General features: G+C 39.1%; 2 protein-coding genes across 11 annotated transcripts in view; one reads left to right on the top strand and one right to left on the bottom strand.

The window, feature by feature from the left end:
* The window catches only part of dnlz (DNL-type zinc finger), a 242,196-nt gene that overhangs the window by 187,855 nt on the left and 30,489 nt on the right, over positions 1–23,852 (bottom strand). The window lies entirely within an intron of this gene.
* The window catches only part of rapgef1b (Rap guanine nucleotide exchange factor (GEF) 1b), a 53,792-nt gene that overhangs the window by 11,534 nt on the left and 18,406 nt on the right, over positions 1–23,852 (top strand). For 5 of the 10 annotated variants that reach the window (XM_079586363.1, XM_079586362.1, XM_079586360.1 and 2 more), the window contains exons 2-11: positions 10,935–11,077; positions 12,351–12,529; positions 13,481–13,637; positions 13,723–13,811; positions 13,891–14,040; positions 15,760–15,822; positions 17,766–17,886; positions 18,756–18,942; positions 19,461–19,937; positions 21,183–21,388. In XM_079586363.1, coding sequence (XP_079442489.1) covers positions 10,935–11,077; positions 12,351–12,529; positions 13,481–13,637; positions 13,723–13,811; positions 13,891–14,040; positions 15,760–15,822; positions 17,766–17,886; positions 18,756–18,942; positions 19,461–19,937; positions 21,183–21,388 — 1,772 coding nt within the window. The remainder of the gene's footprint in view (positions 1–10,934; positions 11,078–12,350; positions 12,530–13,480; positions 13,638–13,722; positions 13,812–13,890; positions 14,041–15,759; positions 15,823–17,765; positions 17,887–18,755; positions 18,943–19,460; positions 19,938–21,182; positions 21,389–23,852) is intronic. The other 5 variants (XM_079586361.1, XM_079586367.1, XM_079586366.1 and 2 more) reach the window with 1 other exon arrangement.

Here is a 23,852-nt window from a genome sequence, read left to right as displayed (position 1 = left end):
AAGAGCAATGAATGATTGTATTTTAATTAACTAAACGTTAACTTTTAAAGTGGACAATGAAGAAATGTTTTTATTATAATGTGACTCTTTAAAGGAATAGTTCACTCAAAAAGGACAATTCTGTCAAGATTTACTCACCCCTTTGTTGAACACAAAATAAGATATTTTAAAGAATGTCGGTAACCAGACAGTTGATGGTAACCATTGATTTCCATAGTTGGGGAAAAAATACTATGGAAGTTAATGGGGTTCATCAACTGTCTGCTTACCGACATTCTTTCAAATGTCTATTTTTGTGTTCAGAAGAAGAAACTTGTACAGGTTTGGAACAACTATCCCTTGTTTGTATAGTATTTGTTTTGTGTTGTAGACGCCAGTACACTGAGGCGAGACAGAAGAACAGAAGCTAATTTCAGCTGACACACGTCAATCACATGTGTCACTTTGCTTATGTCACCGTGGCAACAGTGTGTGTGTGTGTGTGTGTGTGTGTGTGTGTGTGTGTGTGTGTGTGTGTGTGTGTGTAAAGCAGAAGGGCAGAAATAGATCAGGACTATGTGTGTTTGATGGAATGTGGAACTCTAGATCAGAGGATGACGCCTGTGTATTTAATCATCTGTGTTTGGGCTGAACCATATGGATAAAAACAGCTGTCTTGATATTTTTTTTTCAATCTTTTATTGGGAAAAAATAAAATGTGTATTGATGTTAACTTAAAGTTGGCATGAAACGGAAGCTGCGATTCATTTCTTCCCTGTTGTGATGTATATTATCCAGTGAATCGTCTTCTCAAACAAGAACAAAGGTGTGGAACTTGATTTTGTCCATAGAGTCGTGAATGATGATGGTTAATGTAGGGGAATGTGTTTGCATTAGTCATTGAAATTTTCAGTGCATGTGTGTGTGAGGTAAAAGGACATGAGCTCTTGAAGCTCCGCCCCCTGTGCCAGGAGCAGCAGCTCATTTGCATTTAAAGGAACGGTGCGTTTTTGCTCACCTTCAAAAAGTGACAATTTTAACATGCTATATAAAAATATCTGTGGGGTATTTTGAGCTAAAACTTCACACACACACACACACACTGGGGACATCAGAGATTTATTTTACATCTTGTGAAAAGGGCATTTTACCACCCCTTTAACTTAAAGTTGGCATGAAACGGAAGCTGCGATTCATTTCTTCCCTGTTGTGATGTATATTATCCAGTAAATTAGCCTGGGTTTCCCCAGACTGCCTTTGCGCAGCGCGATTTTATTCTCGCTGAAAGGCAGTCTGGAAACCATGGACCTGATTTTCGCCTCGTTTAGGGAACCAATCACAGAACGGGGAGGGAGCAGCAAGACGATGACGACCATGATGACGACATCTTTGCGACACAACTAAGCAGTTTGTTTATATCTATGGAGTCAACATGGCAGCAGACGCGAAGCTACCTTTTGATGCAGCCTTAGATATTGTTCTAAGTAGTTTAGATCGCAATTTTATTTAGAAAAAAGAGCAGCGTTTGGCGTTAAACCATTTCTCTACATACGTCATCTGGTATAATGGAAACGATTGGCTATGAGCTACGTACAGGCGCATTTGATAGACATTCTTAGCACCCAATAAACGGCGCCGGCGCATTCGTAAACCACGCCTCAAATACGAGAAAATGCACATGTGGTTCCCAGACCCAAGTCTCAGCGAGAATTGGGTCTGGCGTTAGCCAGGCTACCAGTAAATCGTCTTCTCAAACAAGAACAAACGTGCGGGACTTGATTTTGTCAATCGTGATTTTTCACGATTTTAGTCGTGAAAGATGATGAATGATGATGGTTAATGCTGGGGAATGTGTGTGTGTGCATTAGTCACATGAAAACTGCACAGAATTCCTGAATCACACAAATCCTGTTAGTAAGCGTGTCCAGATAACTCCTCTCCATTCTGTCTTTTCCTTCGGCTGGCGGCACACTCGTGTTTTTCACTTGAGTAAGTCTGTCGGCATCACGTCTGCTCCAGTAACCCAGTTCTCCTCCTCCTCCTCCTCCTCCTCCTCCTCCTCCTCCTCCTCCTCCTCCTGCACCTGCTTCTCCACACCTCTTTTATGACAGCGTTTCCTGCCGTGTGATTTGTGTGGGTAGATTCATGTCGAGATATGAGACACTCACTGTCACAAGAGCCTGTTAACAAGATTATAAGTATTGCACATGTACATTCTTGTGCATGATGATCATTTTTTGTGTTCTTATAAAACAAAGAAACTCCTTGCATGTAAATAAAACAATTTTAGTAAAAAAAAGTATTCCTCTTTGTCAACCACAGACCAGCATCGATTATGCTGTTATGTTTTAAAAATAAAAGGCAGAATCATGTCAAATTTGAGCTTTTCGTGTTTTATTTTTGAATCACAATTGTATAAATATAATGAATTCAAAATATGCTTGTGATCATTAATAAATTAGTTAAAATTAGCGTTTTTATTGTTAGTTAACCTGTAGATTGTATTTTAATAGTTATCCTATTCGTTTATTCTCATTATTTGGTTTGTTACGGTTTTGTATTTTTCTTGTATTTATATTAATAGTTTAAGAAACAATGATTTTTGAATCGATTTGTTTGTTTAGGAAACTTTTATATTTAAATTTTATATTAGTACATTCAAAATATTTCTGACTGTAATATGTAAAAAAAAATAGCAAGTGTTTGTATTCTGTAGTTTAAATAGCTAAATGTAGTGTGTGTGTGTGTTTGTGTGTGTGTGTGTGTGTGTACCTACTTAACTATATTTTGGGGACGAAATTGTACCCAGAAGTGACCAAAATCTTTAGGGACGTCCTCATTTGTAAATCTGGTATAAAAATAAAGTTGTTTTTTTTAAATGCAGAACGTTTTCTGTGATGGGTCGGGTTAGTGTAAGGAGAGAGAATATACAGTTTGTACAGTATAAAAACCATTACGTCTATGGAATGTCTTTAGATAGCTAAGTAAACGTGTGTGTGTGGGTGTGGGTGTGGGTGTGGGTGTGGGTGGGTGTGTGTGGGTGGGTGTGTGTGGGTGGGTGGGTGGGTGGGTGGGTGGGTGTGGTTATATCCATGACTCAGTGTTCCAGAGGTCAGCGCTCTTTGTTGTAAAGAGGATGGGCAGCACAGGAAGTGCTCCTGTGCATTTGAGCCAGACAGGAAGTTGATGGGTAGGACTGAGGCCAAAGCAGGAAGCGGTGGCTGTGACCTGCAGGTGACATGAGTTAGGAGTAATTGTATGTGTGTACTTTCGTGCTGAAGCAGACCTTGAACCGGAGGTTGGGGAACGCAGTCTCTGTGTGATGATGGGGTCACTGGACAGGAAATGATGCAGGATTTGGCCGGGGCTTCCTATTCCTGAATTCATTTTTCTAGCAACTGCGCTTGTGTTCAGACACACACACACGTGTGTTCATTAGTCTATAATGGACATGGTTTGAAGGATGCAGCTGATATCTGATGCATCCCTCTCTGTTTTTCCGTCAATCTATATTATCAGCATTCCATTAAAGAGTGAAAACACTCCCTCAGGCGGAGCGGGAGCGAGAGAGAGAGAGAGCGAGAGCGAGGGAGGGAGGGAAGTGTGCTATAGTTGATCTGTCAGGGAATTACATTAGCCTGCATGTTGAAATGTTCTGCACTAAGTGGAATTTGATTGACAGCATAATTTACTCAGGCTTGAAGCACAGCATCAGGGTTACCCATAATGCATTTCAGGCCTGTTGCTGGTTAATGGGCTAAACACAAATTCTGGTTTTAAATATTTTAAATAGTATTATTCATGTCATTCTATCCCTGTGCAGTAGTTGCTTACAAAGCCTTAAAGAAACATTCAATCAAATTTGATTTCTTTCAAGTTGTGTTTTATGTGAATGTTTACTTAAAGCTGCAGTCCGGCACTTTTTTGGGTTTAAAAATATAAAAAAATACATTTTTGAAAAAAAACTTATCCAGCCAGTGTTCAAAACGATCTGCTTGCCTTACCTCGATTCAAAACGGTAAGCTTGTAATAATGATTTTAATTCCAGTGGTACTGGTGGATTTCCGCGGGAATTTCGAGCATGTCTTTGCGTCATTACGTCACTTCTGTACACATAGAGAAGGAGTCCCCGGCTAGCGTGTGTGGATGATGGTGGAGATTTAGCTTAGCACTTGGTATGGCGGATCCCGAAAGTATAAAGCACAATCACCAGTGACAGCTGGAGATTCACCAGTTGTAAAACCCAAAGACTTCGGACTTCAGAGTGGCTACAGAAAAAATATATTTTTCACGTTTTGACGTGATATAAGCAATCGTCAGATTTAATCAGCATGATATAGCCCACTGCAATGCTTCCCCCCACCCCCCGAATTTGGTCAGAACAAAAGTGAATGTTACTTACTTGTTCAGATGACATTTTCCGATGAAAATTCTAATGTTGACACTTTCAAAAAGTATACTCCGAGATTGCTGATGACAGTATAGTTTCCACAGTGACGCGGAAGCGACAGGTTCTCCTCAATACATTGTGTTCATCCGCGCTGTTTCATGCCGATTTACTACCGACGCACAGTTAATAATTCCGCGAATAACTGCAATTGCAGATTTCGAACAGAGATGGCGACAAAGAGGAAAAACGACGGACTGCAGCTTTAAGCTTAAATTAAGAGACGTGAACAAAAAAGGAAACTAAATTAACCACAATTATTTGGATGACAATTAATCATCAGCGATGACTATGTTTCCATCCACACGTTTTTATCCGAATGAAGTGATATCGAATTAAAAATGCCTTATGGAAACAGTATCGATTGAATTTCATGAATATCGACTCGTGATGAAATACGTTCGGTCTCATCAGATTTTATCTTGATCGATATACGGTTTATGCGATAAACGCTGATGGAAACGTTATTTGCAGAATAAATAATGAATTGCATTTTGTCTAGCAAAACTTTGTTCGCAAATGTTGTGCGATTCAGTGCGAAAATTAATGGAAACACCTTAAAATGTCTCAAATCAATTCGATATACCAATTTGATCGCAAAACAGCATGTGACGTCATTACGCACAGGTTTTTATTGGCTTTAAAACCGTTGGATGGAAACACACTTTCACCAGCTTTATTCGCATGAGTTTTTTTACCGAACTTCAGAGAACTCGATTGACAAGTGGATGGAAACTTAGCTAGTGACAGTGAAAGACTTGCAACAGTTTTAAATAATAATGAATTGACCAAACCAAAATTGTACGCTTAACATAATGTACTTGGTTATGTTAATGAGGGTCTTGTTGATCCAGTGCTTTCTGATGATTTACACTAATCATTGTTTGTTTTATTTGATGACATCAACTCTCCTTTTTACAGTTTTTTTTTTCATACGTCTATTATAATAGTATGCGAAACATGATTCTGAATACACCAATAAGCATTTATTTTCTTTTTTTCTTCTTCCAGGTTTTTTGTATTGATTATGGACACAAATAAGAGTTTAAACAGTGACAAAAAGCATAGATAATTTGTAATACAAACATCAGAAACCAAATCTTACTCCTAGTCCTTACCCGCCGCCAGGCCCAACTGTCCTAATTAGGACTGTAAGAAATCACTCTCTTCAATATACCAATAAGCATTTCTAACATTGTTGTTGCATGACATTGCATTTCTAATTGGGCGATTGGATCCAGTTGTAATCTCTGAAATAACTTTTATTTAAAACAGTTTTGTCAAAAACATCTTAACTTTTGGCATTCAGATCCGATTATGAGTCACACTGGACATGGAAGGTCAAGTGGAGCACTTTGCATTCATTGTGGGACAAAGTATCCCAGATTTACTAACAGCTTGCTCCAGCGCAAACCCTCATTTGCCGTTACTGTCAGGATTTACTGAAGACAGTGATAAATTAGTTCTGAAAAGGCATGGACAGTTATTTTGTGGCTGACCTTATTGCATGTCCATTTGTAGGAGTTTCTCATCCAGAATTTCATCTTTCCCTTGCATCCTGTAACAAACCTTTCCCTCGCGGGTCAAAATGACCCGAAGCCTTAAAGGGACAATAAGTAGGAATTACTCCCATCTAGTGGTGAATTTGTATTTTGCATTCAAACTAATTTTGCTCTCCAGCGCCTCGCTTTTTCAAATGCGCATTGCATCTACGGTAGGCGATATGTACCAAAAAGCTTTGACAGGATGTCTTCTAATAGCACTTCGTCGAGCTTTCCTTCAGGTGAACAGGTGTGTTATTTCAAACAAACTGCAACATGACAACAAACAAACGAATGTTACAGTATGAATTACTGACTGTGAAAAACATGAAATATTGTAGTTATGCCCAGGGTGGGGGCACAGTGGGGGGGGGATGTTTTGAAACATTGTTATTCATAAAAATAAATCATGAGAACATGACCTTAATCACTGCATTTGCAGGAATTGTAAAATCTTTTTTCTTATTAACTGAAGTAGCCTAACGCAATATTTTTACTCTAATAGCTTATCTTTCCCCACACATATGAACTGTGATCATGCAATAACGTTAACTTTACATCGCGATGCTGAGCTACAGTGAAATGATAGAAAAGACATCATCTGTGATAGCAATTCGCCTCATTCGCGCAAACTGGAGTAGAATGAGGCTCGTGTCTACCGCGCCGTGCTAAACACAGCGCCGCAGGACCTCTAGACGCGCATAAACGCGTCTTTACATTGAAATCACTCGCGCCAGACGCTCAAGAGTGAGTGAGTAATCATTTTAAAATAAAATTGACTTTAATCAAACCACGGATCCGTGATAAGTTTTGTCATCCGTCTCGCCACTATGTAGTATGATCACTTTGAGGGGAGGATAAATTTATCCCCACCGGACCAATTATGATACATTGACCAGAAAGGGGGAAATCCCACGCATTTTACGTTCTATTTTTGACGACGATGTTTTCTTCTCCTGTGGCTTGGCATATGTATGGTCCATAATAACAATGTAATCCAGACTTTTAAACTGGCCGGTGCAGTTTGAAGCACCTCTCACTGCTCTGCACCTGCGTTTCTGCTGGTTTCGGCTGGCTCTGAACGAAAACGTGTTGTGGAAACGCGTTGGCTTAGTACTTTTTGTCCCTCTCTGCTATTATAGTTTTGCAATATGGCGGAACTACATGGAAGCCTCCGTGGACCTACCCGTCCCATGTATATAAAGATAATAAATTCTTCATTTATAAGGATAAGTCAGATAATTGGCCGAGGTATTTGTACACCATTGAGGACATATTTATGAATAAAAATATTGATTTTAGATAATAAAATACCTAAAAAGATACTTAGTGTCCCTTTAATTATATATATTTTTTTCCAGAAAGCTTATTGTTTCATTTTTTAAATATTTTTTAATGCAAATATTTTTGGAGATTTATTTTTTAATATAATTTTTTATTTTATGTACCTTTAAATTTCTAGATTTTTTTTTCCAATAAATAATATAATTTAAGCACATTCTTTCAACTGAAATTCTAAATAACTCATGCAATGTTCAATACATGCAATGACCAGCTCAAATCAGCTCAAAATATCTCACATTGAGATATTATATCATATAATATATATATATATATAACATGAGTTGTGCCGCTGGGTCCTAAAGTCAGTTACTTCAGTATGCATTCAGATACACGTGTAGACTTGTAAAATAATATTTTGGTAAAGTTTTACCAATAGCAGTTTTGTTTTAATTTAGAACATTTTTAGTTTTTTCTGTGTACTGAAGCATTCCTCGCATTACATTAATTTCTAAGGGGGTCAAATTGACCCGTGAGGGAAATATGTTACTTTTTGTAATTTCAACCACATAACCACATTCACTCCTTGAATTGTGTGTGTGTGTGTGTGTGTGTGTGTGTGTGTGTGTGTGTGTGTGTGTATTTGTGGTTTAAGTGCTACAAAAGTCCCAAGGTCTTGGACCACTCCTATGAACAGTAAATGTTTTAAAAAATGACCCGAGGGTTAAATTAATCATGCTAGGTGATTTACTAAGGTTTGTGGTATTTGCGCCATTATTTACCGCCCCCAAATGATTTGTTTAGCATTATTTGTGCTTCTCTTGGTAGATTGCGTTGGTCATTATGGAAATGATCCGGGTGTGTCTGTGTTCGTCAGTAGATCACGCGCAGAACTTTCCACTCCCATTTGCACAATGCTAGGTTTCTTGAGTCAAATCTACATTCACTTTGCATGATGCAGCCACTTACACACTCAGTATTGTATTGTAGACATTGATTGGTGAGTGCTGGTGTGTGATATGGATCTGTAGTATGGATTTTAGTGGTGGTTACATTTAAAGCACTACATTACCCACGCTCCACTGCTGTTCTTTTCAGCCTACAGGCCTTAATACGCCCACCATGCATGCGTGTGTGAGAGGTTAATTAAGTGTTGTATGTGTGTGTATTAGAGCATAATGGCTCCACCCATGTTAGTTACAATACAACTTTTCCGGTTTACCCAGAAGGCATTGTTCTGAGCACACTCTGAACGGAAAAGGCAGAGACCCTTTCTGCAACAATGGCTGTCAACATTCACACCAAAACACACAAACATGACATGTAGTTTCCTGCATTTTTGTAACCCAAAAAGTGTTTTTTTTTTCTAATGAGGGGTCAGAGGTCAACTGTGCATCCATGTGTTTGGAGAGAGTGTGTATGATTACAGGCTGTCCCAACTAAGTACACGCTTCTTAAACACACACTAGAGCCCCTTTCACACAGAGATTCTGGAAAACACACTGATAATCGTTTGATTTTAGTTTAATTCACACTTCCAGTGATTTTCTGAAATCTATGCATGCATTCACACACACACACACCTTAAAGATATGTGACATCAGGATGTTGATGTTAACTTAAAGGAACACGCCGACTTTTTGGGACTTTAGCTTATTCACCATACCCCCAGAGTTAGATAAGTCCATACATACTCTTCTCATCTCCGTGCGTGCCGTAACTCTGTCTGACGCACCCACCGCTAGCCTAGCTTAGCACAAAGACTGTAGGTAAACGGCTCCAGCTAGCATACTGCTCCCAATAAGTGACCAAATAACGCCATAATTTTCCTATTTACATGTTGTGGTTTGTATAGTCACAGCGTGTTCAAATAACAAGGTCACATGAAACACATCTTCTAACCGTATACATACTGGGAACTATATTCTCAGAAGGCGAAGCACTGCTACTTCTGCGGAGTGATTAGCGCAACACTGAGCGAACTCTCGTCTCCTCACCGCAGGGCTTCTCAGGCGCTGTGAGCAAATCCCTCCGCAGAAGTAGCAGTGCTTCACCTTCTGAGAATATAGTCCCCAGTATGTATACGGTTAGAAGATGGCTGTGTCTCATGTGGCCTTGTTATTTGTACACGCTGTGACTTTACAAACCACAACATGTAAATAGGAAAATGTTGGCGTTATTTTTTCACTTATTGGGAACAGTATGCTAGCTGGAGCCATTTACCTCCAGTCTTTGTGCTAAGCTAGGCTAGCGGTGGGAGCGTCAGACAGAGTTACGGCACGCACGGAGATGAGAAGGGTATGTATGGACTTATCTAACTCTGGGGGATACGGTGAATGAGCAAAAGTACCAAAAAGTCAGCGTGTTCCTTTAAGGTTGCTTATAATCTGCGATTGCTCTCGAGAAACCATGCTCGTACCTTTTTTTCTTTTTTGATTCGATCATAAACTAGTGCATCGCGTACCGTTCAACTAAGCTGGTGAATGATCTCAGCTTCAGCGTCATCACTACAACACACCCCTTACGGCATCGGTCCTGCCTTTTGTTCACACAGAGATTATTCTGGGACTCTGATCCCAGCAATGTTACTAGGTCCCCATCCTGGGATCAATCCCGGGACGTGTTTGCGTTCACACGGAAGGCACTGCAATTTTATGGCAATTTTCTGGGATCAGCGTTGTGTGTGTGATGGGCTTAGAGCAGCGGTTCTCAAACAGGAGGACAACAAACTTCCACGGGGGCCTTTTAGATGATTCAAAACAAAACAAGCATTAAAATAAGCTAAAACAACAACAAAATTATTGAGATGAGGTTTCTTGCACCAAATACAGTCATCATAGTTTTTTTCGTGACCATATTATATTCCACCCTGTCTGACTCCTCCGTTTTGTCTGGTAATGCTAGTCATGCTGAATTTACACACTTTAAATCTTTAAACTGGCTGTTTTGCTGCTTTACCTTTAAGATTTCTGAGAAACGAACTCTATTATGATTGTGTAACCTTTCCGTAGTGGAGAGGGCCGATGTTCTTAAATACGGAGTAATAGTTGTGTAAATAAATGTGGGCAGATTTATGTAAATGACCTTGTTGTTGTGATGTCACAATCACAATGATTTCTGAATGAGCTGTGCAGTTTAGATTCTGTCTAATTGTGCATGTGAGAGCATTATTTAACATATGACTCTGAACAGGATGATAAATTAAGGTGTGTGTGTGGTGTGTGTGTGTGTGTGTATAGTGTCTCTCCCTTTCTCTGTAATTACAGCCCATAAAATTCCAATTATGATAAACCCCCACAGACGGGGTTTCTAGTTTATGTAATTGCCTGTGGGAGCACATTTGTTTGGTGATGTTTATCGCCAGTGAGGCTTGTAGGCTATGTGTTTATTTGTATAGTTTAATATTGCTTATTATATAAAACGACTCTGATCTTGCATTGATTGCTGGTTGTAAGTATCCCACCCTCCTTTTCCAGTGACAGATCGTCTCTCTAAATGTATCTGTCATCTCTCTGATAACCGAAACAGTGCTGTGTGTTCGTCAAAGATGAAGCCTGAATGAATTTCCTAAATCACCTAGGGGTTTTTTGGTCTGTGGCAGATTTTTAATTTAAATTTTTTTGATTAAATCTTTTGATATGTACTTGTCTTGTGAATTTATCCTTCTGTGTTTTGTTGTTTTCCAGAATCCCAGAAGTCTCACCTCTCCTCTTTCACGATGAAATTGATGAAATTTCATTCCCCGAAGATTAAAAGAACTCCATCTAAGAAAAGCAAACAACTCCAGCCAGAGCCTGCGGTGAAGACTCCCGAGAAACCCGTCAACAAGGTAAAGCAACTCTACTCTCTCCTTTTGAGATCTACAGTTACTCTACCATAACTCTACAGTAGTCAGTGTTAACTTTCCACTAACTCTACAGTTACTCTACTGCTGCTCTTCCACAGTAAACATCACCTTTCCACCCTCTTACCTCTACAGTTACTCCAAACTCAACCCTCTCAACTTTACAGCAACTCTACGGTCGCTCTACATCAGTGAACAATAACTCTCTACTTTCAATTCTGCAGTAAATCTGCTTCTCTACCGCAGTAAACATTCACTTTCCACCCTCATATCTCTACAATAACTCTGCTAACCTTGTACATCAGTGCACATTAACGGTATACCCTCTTAACTCTACAGCATCTCTAGTGCTGCTGTCAGTGAACATTAACTCTATGCTTTAAAGGGGAGGTATAATGCCCTTTTCACAAGATGTAAAATAAGTCTCTGATGTCCCCAGAGTGTGTGTGTGAAGTTTTAGCTCAAAATACTCCACAGATATTTTTATATAGCATGTTAAAATTGTCACTTTTTGAGGGTCAGCAAAAACGCACCGTTTTTGTGTCTGTCCCTTTAAATGCAAATGAGCTGCTGCTCCAGGCACAGGGGGCGGAGCTTCAACAGCTTGTGTCCTTTTACCTCACACACACATGCACTGAAAATGTCAAAAACGTTTAGCCTTTTATGTTCAAACCGGAGTCAGACAAAGATGGAGAGACTCGAGAAGAAGTGACAACATGTAGAAGCAACAGGACATTTCTGAATGGTTAGTTGTTGAATTTATGTTGCTGATGTGGAGTTAACTATCTTCTAGTCATTGATTAGCATATTCTGTCTTGATAATCTATAATTCGCGTTCCCGGGGTTGGGGTTTATGTAAACTTTAGGGTTGGTGATGTCACTAACCCGGGAGGAATCTCAACTCTACTGTAACTGTTGCCACTATATCACTGCAAACATCGACTTGACATCCTAATTAATGTACTCTCAATTCTACAGTAAATCTACTGCTGCTCTACCGCAGTAAACATTTTTAGACCCTCATATCTCTACAGCAACTCAAGTGCGTCTGTCAGTGAACATCAACTCTATAATTGCTATACGTTTTACAGTAGCTCTACTGCAGCTCTATCTCTGTAAAGATTATCTCCACATCTTTTTAGCTGCAGAATAACTCTACTGCTGCTCTATCTCAACTCTACTGTGACTCTATTGCTGCTTTATTATCGCAAATATCAACTTTCCATCCTCTGTAAATAATATTAATGACTTTTTACAGAAGGTGAGTCGATTGGAGGAACAGGAGAAGGAGGTGGTGAGCGCTCTGCGTTACTTCAAGACGATTGTGGACAAGATGAGCGTCGATACAAAAGTTCTCCAGATGCTTCCTGGTTCAGCTAGTAAAGTTCTGGAGGCCATATTGCCTCTCATGCAGGTAGAGGCTCGGATACAGCACAGGTGAGAAGACCAGCACAACTATGGTTTTTCAACATGTACCATGGTAATCTTTAAAGGGCTGGTATAATGCCCTTTTCACAAGATGTAAAATAAGTCTCTGATGCCCCAGAGTGTGTGTGTGAAGTTTTAGCTCAAAATACTCCACAGATATTTTATATAGCATGTTAAAATTGTCACTTTTTGAGGGTGAGCAAAAACGCAAATTTTTTGTCTGTCCCTTTAAATGCAAATGAGCTGCTGCTCCCGGCACAGGGGGCGGAGCTTCAAGAGCTCGTGTCCTTTTACCTCACACACACATGCACTGGAAATTTCAAAAACTTTTAGCCTTTTATGTTCAAAACTGAGTCAGACAATGATGGAGAGACTCAAGAAGAAGTGACAACATGTAGACGCAACAGGACATTTCTGAATGGTTAGTTTAATGAATTTAGGTAGCTTAAGTGTAGTTATCTTCTAGTCAATGATTAGCATATTAGTCATGATAATCTATAAATCGCATTCCCGGGGGCGGGGTTTATGTAAATTTTAGGGTTGGTGATGTCACTAACCCGGGAAGAATGTTGTGTCATTTGTTGTAGCCATTTCTGTAAAAGCAAATATCTCCCTTTACTTTTAACTTTGAGCTTTGTAACTTTGCAGATGTTGTTTATGATCAAACAGCAACATTACACACGAACTAAAGTTAGAAAAGTGAAATCATAATCAACCACCCCTTTAAGATATCTTAAAGTACAATATTAAATAGAGTGGTATATGAATGGATTTTACATGCAGCCTCTCTCTCTCTCTCTCTCTCTCTCTCTCTCTCTCTCTCTCTCTCTCTCTCTCTCTCTCTCTCTCTCTCTCTCTCTCTCTCTCTCTCTCTCTCTCTCTCTCTCTCTCTCTCTCTCTCTCTCTCTCTCTCTCTCTCTCTCTCTCTCTCTCTCTCTCTCTCTCTCCCTCTCTCCGCAGCTCGGCAATGTCCTCCTGTCATAGCCGCGTCTATCAGAGTTTGGCGAAACTCATTCGTTGGTCCGACCAGGTGATGCTGGAGGGCATCGACCTCGACGACAAGGACACCGTGGCAAACGTCACCACGGTGATCAAAGGCGTGCTGGATGGTGTGAAGGTGAGGGGATGAGATGTGTGTTTGTGACAAGGTTAAAACAACAACACTGGCATATTTATAACTGGAGTGTGTGCGTTTGTAACAGGAGCTGGTGAAACTCACAATAGAGAAACATGAACAACCGTCCCCGACGTCCCCCAATAAACCAGCGCCTCCTGTGACCAAAGCGGAGAGGTACACTCACAAAAGCCCATGTGGATTTATCATATTTGCATAGAGATTGTTTAACGATGTTTCTCTCTCTCTTTCTCAGCGTGTGTGAAAATCCTCTAACTGAACGCGAGAAGGCGATCCTGAGTAAGACCACGCCCATTGTCACGCCCACTGACAGCTTGACTGACATGTCAGAGGAAGAGGCTCCGCCCAAACCTCCTCTACCAGGACTCAAACTGGCGGAGCACAGGTATGACAGCGTGATCTGAAATTGTTGTTTGTGGTTTCAGAAAACTAAAAAAAAGAAACTGATAGATTCTCAAAACATATTTTTAAAAGACATATTAAAAAGATATGGTTCTGGGTTCATTTTTCACACTTGAAATCAAAAGCTTTAGTCTTTGTTGGATTGCTTTCTGCTAAATGCAGTTGGTCATCAAAGTACTCCATACATTCACTGAATACAAACTGAAAACTGTTATCAAATAGGCTAGGCTAGGCTAGTGTGCCATTCCAAACTCAGACCTTCATTTCAGTTCTGTCTCAAATCATTTGATACCTCACTGTTTCCTTTACAGCCGACAGATTGAGGTAAATACGCTTGTGTGTAGTGTGTAGGATGCATTGATGAGGCGAACCTCGAGTATACTTTAGATGTGCGCTGTAGTGTGTACTCGGGGAGTATATTGGCGTGCAGTGAGTAGTGAACAGAATAATTTGCAGTATATTTAGTGATGGTAATTTACGTCATGTTCATTTTTAATTCTTCTTTCTTCCACAAGTATGCATCTAAATATATTTGAATGAAAACACATCCGATACACACACATACACATTCATGTGATGGCATCATCTCTCGAAGGCGTTTGGCTTCCGAAGCATTTACTTTTTGTCTGTAATTAGAGACATGCAAGTAGTAACTGGATCATACACACTTTCTGTGAAGGGGAATTACAGATGGTTGCGAGTTGTTTTTGCTGTCTGATGATAAGGTGTGTGTGTGTGTGTGTGTGTGTGTGTGTGTGTGTGTGTGTGTGTGTGTGTGAGATCATGTTAGCTATAGATTTTAGTCAGAGTACATAGCATACTTAATTTAACATCAATGAAAACAAGCTGTTGTTCATTCAAAATATCAAACTTCTTAAGGTCACATTTAATTCTAACTCAGTTTTGCAATGGAAATGTGTGTAAATGCTAATTATCCATAAATTATGTACTAATAAATGGGCTGATTTTTAGGCATTTTATGAAAACCAAAATTTCAAGTTATTTTTATGTCATTTCAGTTAACATAATGTAAATAAATGTTCATTTAATGTTAATATTTAAAGTACATTTCATGTTGCATCATTGAGTCTGGATTGTAATGTCTGATAATCCATATGCATAGCTATTTTTTATTTAGGTTTTTTTCTGCTTTTAGAAACAACTCGATCAGTTTTTTATAAACCACCTTTATAATAAATAATTTAACCCATTTAATTGGCAATATATGTTTTGTTCTAGGCTCTTTCTCAGTGTAAATGTTTTTGTGCTCATATTTTCGTGGAAAACCCAATATTAAATACGTGATTAAGTGGAAAACTCTAAATACCTGTACAAATTTCCAAGCGTTTGTCAGTATATCTCTATTAAAATATAAAACGGCGTGATATCGGCCATCAGTCACCCTGAGCTCTAGATTTTGCATCACAGTAGCCATTGTTAAACCCACAGCTCACGATATTGAAGGAACTGTACTCCCGTCCCTCTCAGCCTGAATTAAACCTGGCATCTGCTCTAATTAATGTCTCTTTGTTTGTTTAGCATTTCAATCACTGTCTGTTTCTCTCTCCATCATCTTTGTGTCCTTCAATCACACACCATCTTTGTCTTTCTGCATTTTCTGATTTTCATCCATTTGTTTTCTGGAAATGTTTGTTCATCTTCTTCCTCTGTACTCTGTGATCGATTGGTTGTCACGGGACAGGAACAGGATGCAGTTGTGCTCCGATCCTGTTGCCGGGCAGCGGAGGGCCACGGCGATGGAAACGTACGTTAGCCAATGGTGTACTCCTGTGTGCATTTTGACATCACACAGTTACACCCCTCGGCCTCTCTGATTGGACGGTTGCCCTTACCTGCATGTGGTTGTGTGGCATTGTGCGTCCAATTGGATTGCACGTAGCAGAGTGGCGACTAGTGATGGGCAATCTGGCTCTTTTTCGTGAGCCGGCTCATTTGACTCAGCTCACTGAAATGAGCCGGCTCTTTTGACTCACAAACGGCTCTTTAAAAAATAAACGTTTTAACTCCCTGAAAGTCCACCGCACAACAGTGCAACGTGAATATTCACATTTTTTATTGTCCATAACAACCCGAAAAATTGCCTGCTTGCCTTGCACATCTAATTAATGTGCAAAGTTTTCCGACAATTTTTCTTAGGCCTAGGCCTAACGTTACCTTCTTTTTTTATGTGGATGTTTTTGAGCTTGTAGAAGTTAGCTCTTACGTTCTTCTGAACATCTTGCGCTGCCATTGCCCGATGTCATTTCTGAGTCATATCCATAATCTGCCTCTCTTTTAAATGTTCCACAAGTGGTAGGCTAGGCTATATGACTGGTTGTTTTAAAATATAACTAATATCGAAACAAAATAATACGAGACTTTCTCATCTACGAGACGTTTAGGCCTCCTCCTGACAGCTTGGCTCATAGCTTGCAAGTTTGCTTAGTGGCAAACTTTTTTCATTTGATTGGTTTAACTGCCACCCGCCCAAATTGAATTAAAATATTATTTTTTGTCACGCCATCCGCCCGATCAGCGGTTTATTCGCATCTAGTGTGTGTGTGTGTGTGCGTGCGTGCTCGGCCCTCCCTCATGCAGTATAATTGGTTGACATCGGGTGTTTGATTGACAGGAACAGAGTGTGAGGCTGATCAGACAGTCGAAACGAATGTGTGTGCGCCTTTAGGCCGATAGCCTAATTATTTTGTTGTGTTTCTTTGAATTAGTCAATTATTTTAAATAAAATTAAAATAATTCATTATTTCTTTATTACATAATGATTTAATTTCTATAGGCTATATATTTTTAAATAGAGTCGGCTCTTCAGATCTGCGAGCCAGCTCCCGTCGTTCACCTAAAAGAGCCGGCTCTTAGATCCGGCTCATTCGCGAACGACCCATCACTAGTGGCGACCAATCAGAGGAAAGCCTGATTGCATGGCTGACCAATGCGGCATAGTCTATAAATCCTAAAAGAATGTGAATTTGTAATTTCTAAAATCATTTGCCAGTAATCTTAAAGGATCCAAATGGGGATAATTTTGAAGTTGTAAAGAAAACCAAGATTATTGGAATATAACGTTCACACTTATGTGTTACTAGCCACGTCTCTGTCATTAGTTTGATTTACTAGCAATTTCTGAGTAGGAATATCATAATTCTCAATAGAATATTTCTGTAGTGCATCAAAAGGGAATTTTCAGGATCTTTCAGATAAAATAAAACCCGATAAATGTTCAGTAAGATGAAAGTGTTCCTAAAATCCTGTAGGATCTGATTTGATTCTTTGAATATTCGAATTTCATCCTTTTGGATCTTATGAAATAGTTCCAAATGTTAATAAAAAATTCCAAATGGAATCCTGTGCACATTCCTTCAGGATTTTTGCCTAGAGATGCATCCCGCTCTAATCCTTCCCGCTGGGTGTTCTATGATTAGTTTATTCTAATGTTTCCATGGTTACCCGGTAGAGCTTCATTGAAGTGAAGAATCGTCAGGGAAACCCAAGATCCGAACTCACCGCCCACACATTCCACTGCTGTGCTACTTTTATGTGTGTGTTATGTGTGAGTGTGTACAATTAAATTCCTGGCTAGACCCTCGCTATAACTGTGTGTAGACTGTCTGTGCTCGTTTCTTTTGACCTTGTTACATTGTTTGTTTCATACTTGTGAACTCATTTGCATATTTATGCATATTGTGCCCATAGCCCGCCCGCTCTGCCTCCCAAGAAGCGACAGTCGGCCTCCTCCCCCACGCGTGTTGCCGTGGTAGCGCCGATGAGTCGAGGATCATGTGGTCTCAACCTGCCTCCTGGAGCTCTGAGACAGGTACGGCTCCTGATCACGGCCCTTTGAACTTTGACCTTTTGTAACAACAACCTTCATTTTGATTTCTTAACTTAAAAGTGAAGTATGTAATATTGAATGGTGTTTGAATCAGTATTTTTATTTTTAACTGAAACTATTGAAAGCATTTTTGTTAATTGAAATAAAGCCAAAATATAATTATTTTATCAATTAAAACGATGAAAATGAAAATGAAATAGGTTTAAGCTGAAGTACTAAAATTATTAAAATTCAAATAATAACTAGAACTATTTAGAAATATTAGTGCTGTCAAATCGATTAATCGCATCTAGCATAAAAGTTTGTTACATACACACACACACTCACTCTCTCTCACACGCACTCGCGCACACACACACAAACTTTTATGTTAGATGCAATTAATCGATTTGACAGCACTAATATATATATATATATAAAAAAAATATTAAAATAATTCACGAAATATTTTATTACCTATAACACCATTAATTAACAAGAATTATTCAAATAATTTTTTTTTGTAACAAATTTTTTAAATAAAACCATTTAATTCATTTTAATTGTTTTAATTCATTTTAATTTCATTATCTTATTTTTATTTATTCATTTAATTGTATTTTACCATTAGCCCTGAAGTTATTTTGCCTTATTTGTGCTGCTTTAGAAATACAAATGTAATTTTTTTTTTTTTTTTTTGTCATGCCAATAAAGCAGACTTAACTGAAAAAAAAACCCACTTCAAGAGAGCTTTAAACTTCATCATAAAGAACTCATATAATGGATTTGCATGTGCTTAAAGTCCAAAGGATTCCTGCACAACATCCGTGTGATGATGGTGATGATGGTGATGATGTGTTGTGTGGTTACAGCAGCAGGAGTTTGATGTGGATCTCCTCCAGAGGCGTTTCTCCGGCGGGAGCCAGTCGTACGGTGGGGATTCTCCTCGTCTCTCTCCCTGTAACAGTATAGGAAAGCTCAGCAAGTCCGACGAGCAGCTCTCGTCACTGGAGCGAGACAGCGGGCAGTGCTCTCGCAACACTAGCTGTGAAACACTAGGTATACACACACCATCACACTGTTTGCGTTCGGTCACCTGATGGAATTTGGGTTCCTTGCCACGGTCACCTTTGGCTTGCTTACTTGGGGTTTAAAAGACATTAAATGTTCAGTAATATCATCGATTTGACACTATCAGATGTGACTAAAACTTGAACTGAATTGAGTTGTCTTCTGTAGAGATGCTTTATAGATGAATCGAATTTGTGTTTATAATTGAAAAATTTTGCAATTTAATTTTGTTTTTAAATCAACAATGAACTGACTATAGCTGAATAATGTCACTATTGCCTAATTGATGAATCTAATTTCATAATTGATTAACTTTACGCAGTTATTGAACTGAAGTGAATCAATAATGGCACTATTGTTTTAAAAAATTTGCATCATTGCTTTGTTATTTTTCTGTGTATAATTGTGAATCCGAATTGTAAAGATGAACTATTCTGAATGTTTGAGTAAAAGTTGAAGGTTTTTGTAAGCTTACCTTGATTTGATCCTCTGCTTTCTTTCTATAGAGGGATACGATCCTGATTACGACTTCCTGCATCAGGATCTGTCCGTCTCCGACCCGCTACCGTTTCCCACCGGCACTGGCAGCAGTCTGAGCCCTCTCCCAGAATGCCACGGGGAGTCTCAGTCATTAAGCCCCGCCCAGGCCCCGCCCACCCACCCGCGTTTCAGTGCTCCCGTCACCAATCAGGCTTCCCTGGAGTACTGGACTCCGCCCCTCACACCTGGACAGACCAATAGAGTGCGTCCACCCGCCCTCCCCCAGAAGAAGCGACGGTCCGCGCCCATCTTATCAGCGTACCCTCTTTACGAGCGCCTCCCATCGCACTACGATAACCTATCAGAAGAGGAGCAGCCCACGCCACCGTTCCCGCTGGTCACGCCAGCGTCACCCCTTCCTCAGGTCAACGGCGGAGACGATCTCTCACAGTATACAGACGCCGACAGCCCGCCGCCGCTACCAGAGAAGAAGGGCAAACAGAGTAAGAGAAGAAGCTGCGCAAAGTGATAAATTCACAGTCGGAAGAAATATCATCCAGGAACACGCCTGGGTTTTATTTTACTCCGAAAGAAATACATTAGATATTATATTTTGAAAATGAATTAGGATTTTTATGCGCTGCCAGATCGTCACATGACCCTTCAGAAATCATAATATTCTGATTTGGTCCTCAGTTGTTATTATCGTTGGTGCTTGTTTATCAAAAATTCTTCTTATTATTATCAATGTTGAAATTATTGCTGCTTGCTTAATATTTTTATGGAAACTGCGAGGTTCTGTTTTCAATATTGATAATGATCAGAAATGTTTCTCGAGCATCAAATCATCATATTAGAATGATTTCTGAAGGATCATGTGACAATCGCATCCAAAATAAAAGTTTGTGTTTACATAATATATGTGTGTGTATTGTGTATAATTATTTTGTATGTATAAATACACACACAAGCATGTATATATTTAAGAAAAATGTCTTATTTATATATAAAATAGTTCTATTTATATATAATATAAATCATATAAAAATATATATGCAGTATATAAATGCAAATATTTCTCAAATATATACATGCATGTGTGTGTATTTATATATACAAAATAATACACAATACACACACATGTATTATGTAAACACAAACTATTATTTTGGATGCGATTTAGGGATGCATAACGATTAATCGCAATTAATCGTTTGCAGAATAAAAGTTTTTGTTTACATCATATATATGTATGTACTGTGTATAATAATTATGTATATATAAATATACAAACATGCATGTATAAATTTTAAGAAAAAATCTATTTATAAAGTATTTATAATTATATATAATATAAATTATATTTAAATATAAAAATGTATATAAACATGTAAATATTTTTTAAATATATACATGCATGTGTGTATTTATAAATACATAATTATTTTACACAGTACACACACATATATGATGTAAACAAAAACTTTTATTCTGCAAACGAGTAATGATGCTGAAAATCCAGCTTTGCATCACAGAAATAAATTACGTTTTAATATTAAACTAGTAAACCGTAACAATATTTTACAATACTTCTGTTTTTACTGTATTTAAGATTAAATAAATACTTGTTTAAATTATGAATTAATTCTTAAAACTTTTGACCGGTAGTGTACACTGTTTTTACAGAATTTAAAACCAAGCAAATGCCTCTTTTTTTTGTATGTTTAACAATGTGTTTTTCTCTGTAGTTCTGCAGTACATGCAGTTTGTGGAGGATTATTCGGAGCCGCAGCCGTCCGTCTTCTATCAGACGCCTCAGAACGAGAGTATTTACGAGCAGCGGAGGAACAAGCGCTTCCAGGAGGTCTACGGCTTCAACGACTCCTACAGCAGCTCAGACTCTGTGCATGAACCCGTCCCACCGCCGGCACTGCCACCCAAACAGAGACAACTGGTGAGTTTCATCCAGGGCATGTTATCAGAGAGGGCATCGGGCATGGAGCGGGTCAAAGGTTAAGCTCTGAGAGGTGAGAGGTCAAACTGAGGCTCTTTAGATTAGGCCTGGTCTGGTGGACACACCAGGGTCACTGTAAAGTCAAGTGGAAAACACGGATTAACTATGTTTTTTTTTGTTTTTTGTAAAAAGAGATTAGATTAGATGCTTTACCAAACCGGAACTCTCAGGCTGTGGGGAATTTCTCCCACTTTATTTCAATGCTCCACTTTAGACATAATAACTTTCCAACTACATGTCGACTAACTCTCATTAGAGTATTAGCAGTTAGGTTCGGGTTAGTAGAATACGTTGACGTACTTTAAAGTTACTTCTAGTCAGGAGAATGTCTGTTGGGGAGCATCAGAATAAAATGCTATCAGATTTTAAGCAGACAGTCTACTAATACTCTAATGCAGGGCTATTCAATTGGCGGCTCGTATTACTATAGTTTTTTTTACAAAAAACTTTTAAAATGTAGTGATTTATGACCTTTTCCCACCCTGTTTCTCATCCTCTGATTCAAACAGTCTGTTTTGGGGGTGTTTCCCCTTTAAGAGTTCAGTGTTAACGCCCACTGTTATGATTGGCTAACGTCAGTGCCTATGCATCAATTATTAACGCCCCAGCCAGAACATTTGCGGATTCAGCGTATTTAAAAGTAGTTTAAAGTTTTAAATACATTACTTACAGTTTGCGTCGTCGTTGTTGAGCCCAGAATAGTCGGCACGGACTTATCTTTGAGCAACAGTTTTCTGGCAAAGCCAGCATCATTTTGGGATTTGTTCTCAAAACAGTCATCCTTCAAATGTATAGAACAAACGCTTAAACTAACACTGCCGTGACTGAGACGTCCGCAAAAAATAAAGTGCATCCATTTTTCCCTGACGACTGGATCTTTCGCAGCGTATTCAAAGATGTTGTTTGTCCACAGCCAGGAACAGCACATCTGCGGCATCGTAATGTTACTGTACACAGACCCACTCGCTGTCCGTCGACTGAACACTTGTGAGGCGCTCGGCGCGCTGGGCAACAACGATACGAAATGAGCGTAGTTGTCTTGCGCTTAAAGCGTAGTTGTCTTGTGCTGGAGGCGGTCATATGCAAACGCTGGTACCGTGACGTCACTTCTTACCATGGATCCAGAACGAGCTGTATTTAGAGCTTGATTAAATAAATGATTCGTTTATAATGGGGAGGACGTCTTAAGCTATGAAACTTGCAGGACGTTTTAATGACACAAAGACCTCTTATATACCAAAAGATCAAGGCAAATTTGGTTTCTCATGTCATGACCCCTTTAAAGCAGGGCTATGCAGTTTCGGGAATTTCTTCGCTGTATTCTCGCTTTTTGCTCGCAGGTTTCTCTATAGAGCGCCCCCTACAGCTTCGGAATACATATTTGACAACACTGTCGAAAAACTCGTTGGCGACTCTCAGATACCAGAGGCTAGTAGATCAACGACATCAAAGCAGACGGGAGATTCTTTACAACGTCTCCTTCATCCGGGTTCGAACAGCGTGAGGGAGCGCAATAATGCAGATTTTTTTTTTGCTGTAAAGCAATTCCTTACATCGCGAGATCTAACATCATGCGATACTTCCTGACGCTGCGGCCGGCGGCCCAAAGTTGCAAGGGTGTTTTTCCCACTCACAGGCGACGGGGGTGCGAGACGACCACCATTCAACCCGAAAAAAGTAAGATAACCATTCCAATGACTCCGAAGCTGTTCAGTTAAGGTAAAAAACCTGCATGGTTCACCTTTAAACAGCGCTGCGACATCCAGTGAGAAACATTATAATTTTACAGCACACCTCTGGTACAAACCACAAATCACTCGATGATTAAACCAGTTTAAAATGGATAAAACGGCCTCAACATTCCCAACAAGACTGATGAGGGAAACGGGAGAAACATTGTGCCATGAACGGAGTTAAAATACTTTTAAATCCCCAAATGTACTGTAGTAACACTGTGTTTACCATGGTTTGGGCAGAAAAGTGCATTTTTATATTAAATACTATGTTATAGTCATTTACATCGCATTAGATTTATTAGGTAGGTAGGGGAATATACGGTAATTAATTTTTGTTATGAAATTATGGCAGTTTGTTCGTGGAGATTTGTGTAAAGATTTAACCTGCGTTTAGGCGTTTTTATTATCTAACGTATAGATTCATAATATCATTTGACAGTGGTAGCGAGTAGCCATGCATGGTTTTACCTGTGGTTACCAAGTAAGTCTCACTGTCAGAATATTTTCATTTAAGCCTATAATAACTATGAATAAAATAATTCTTTACCAATAGCTATGAGCTTGTATAGTTCATATATTTGTTCCAGGGAAAATCAAGGTTTTATTTACTATGGTCTTTTATCTGCATACTGTTGGGTATCACGTTCCAAGTAAATACAATACTTTTA

Source organism: Phoxinus phoxinus (assembly GCF_949152265.1).
Source record: "Phoxinus phoxinus genome assembly, chromosome: 17".
Taxonomy (NCBI): Eukaryota; Metazoa; Chordata; class Actinopteri; order Cypriniformes; family Leuciscidae; genus Phoxinus; species Phoxinus phoxinus.
This window is presented reverse-complemented; position numbering and strand designations above follow the sequence as displayed.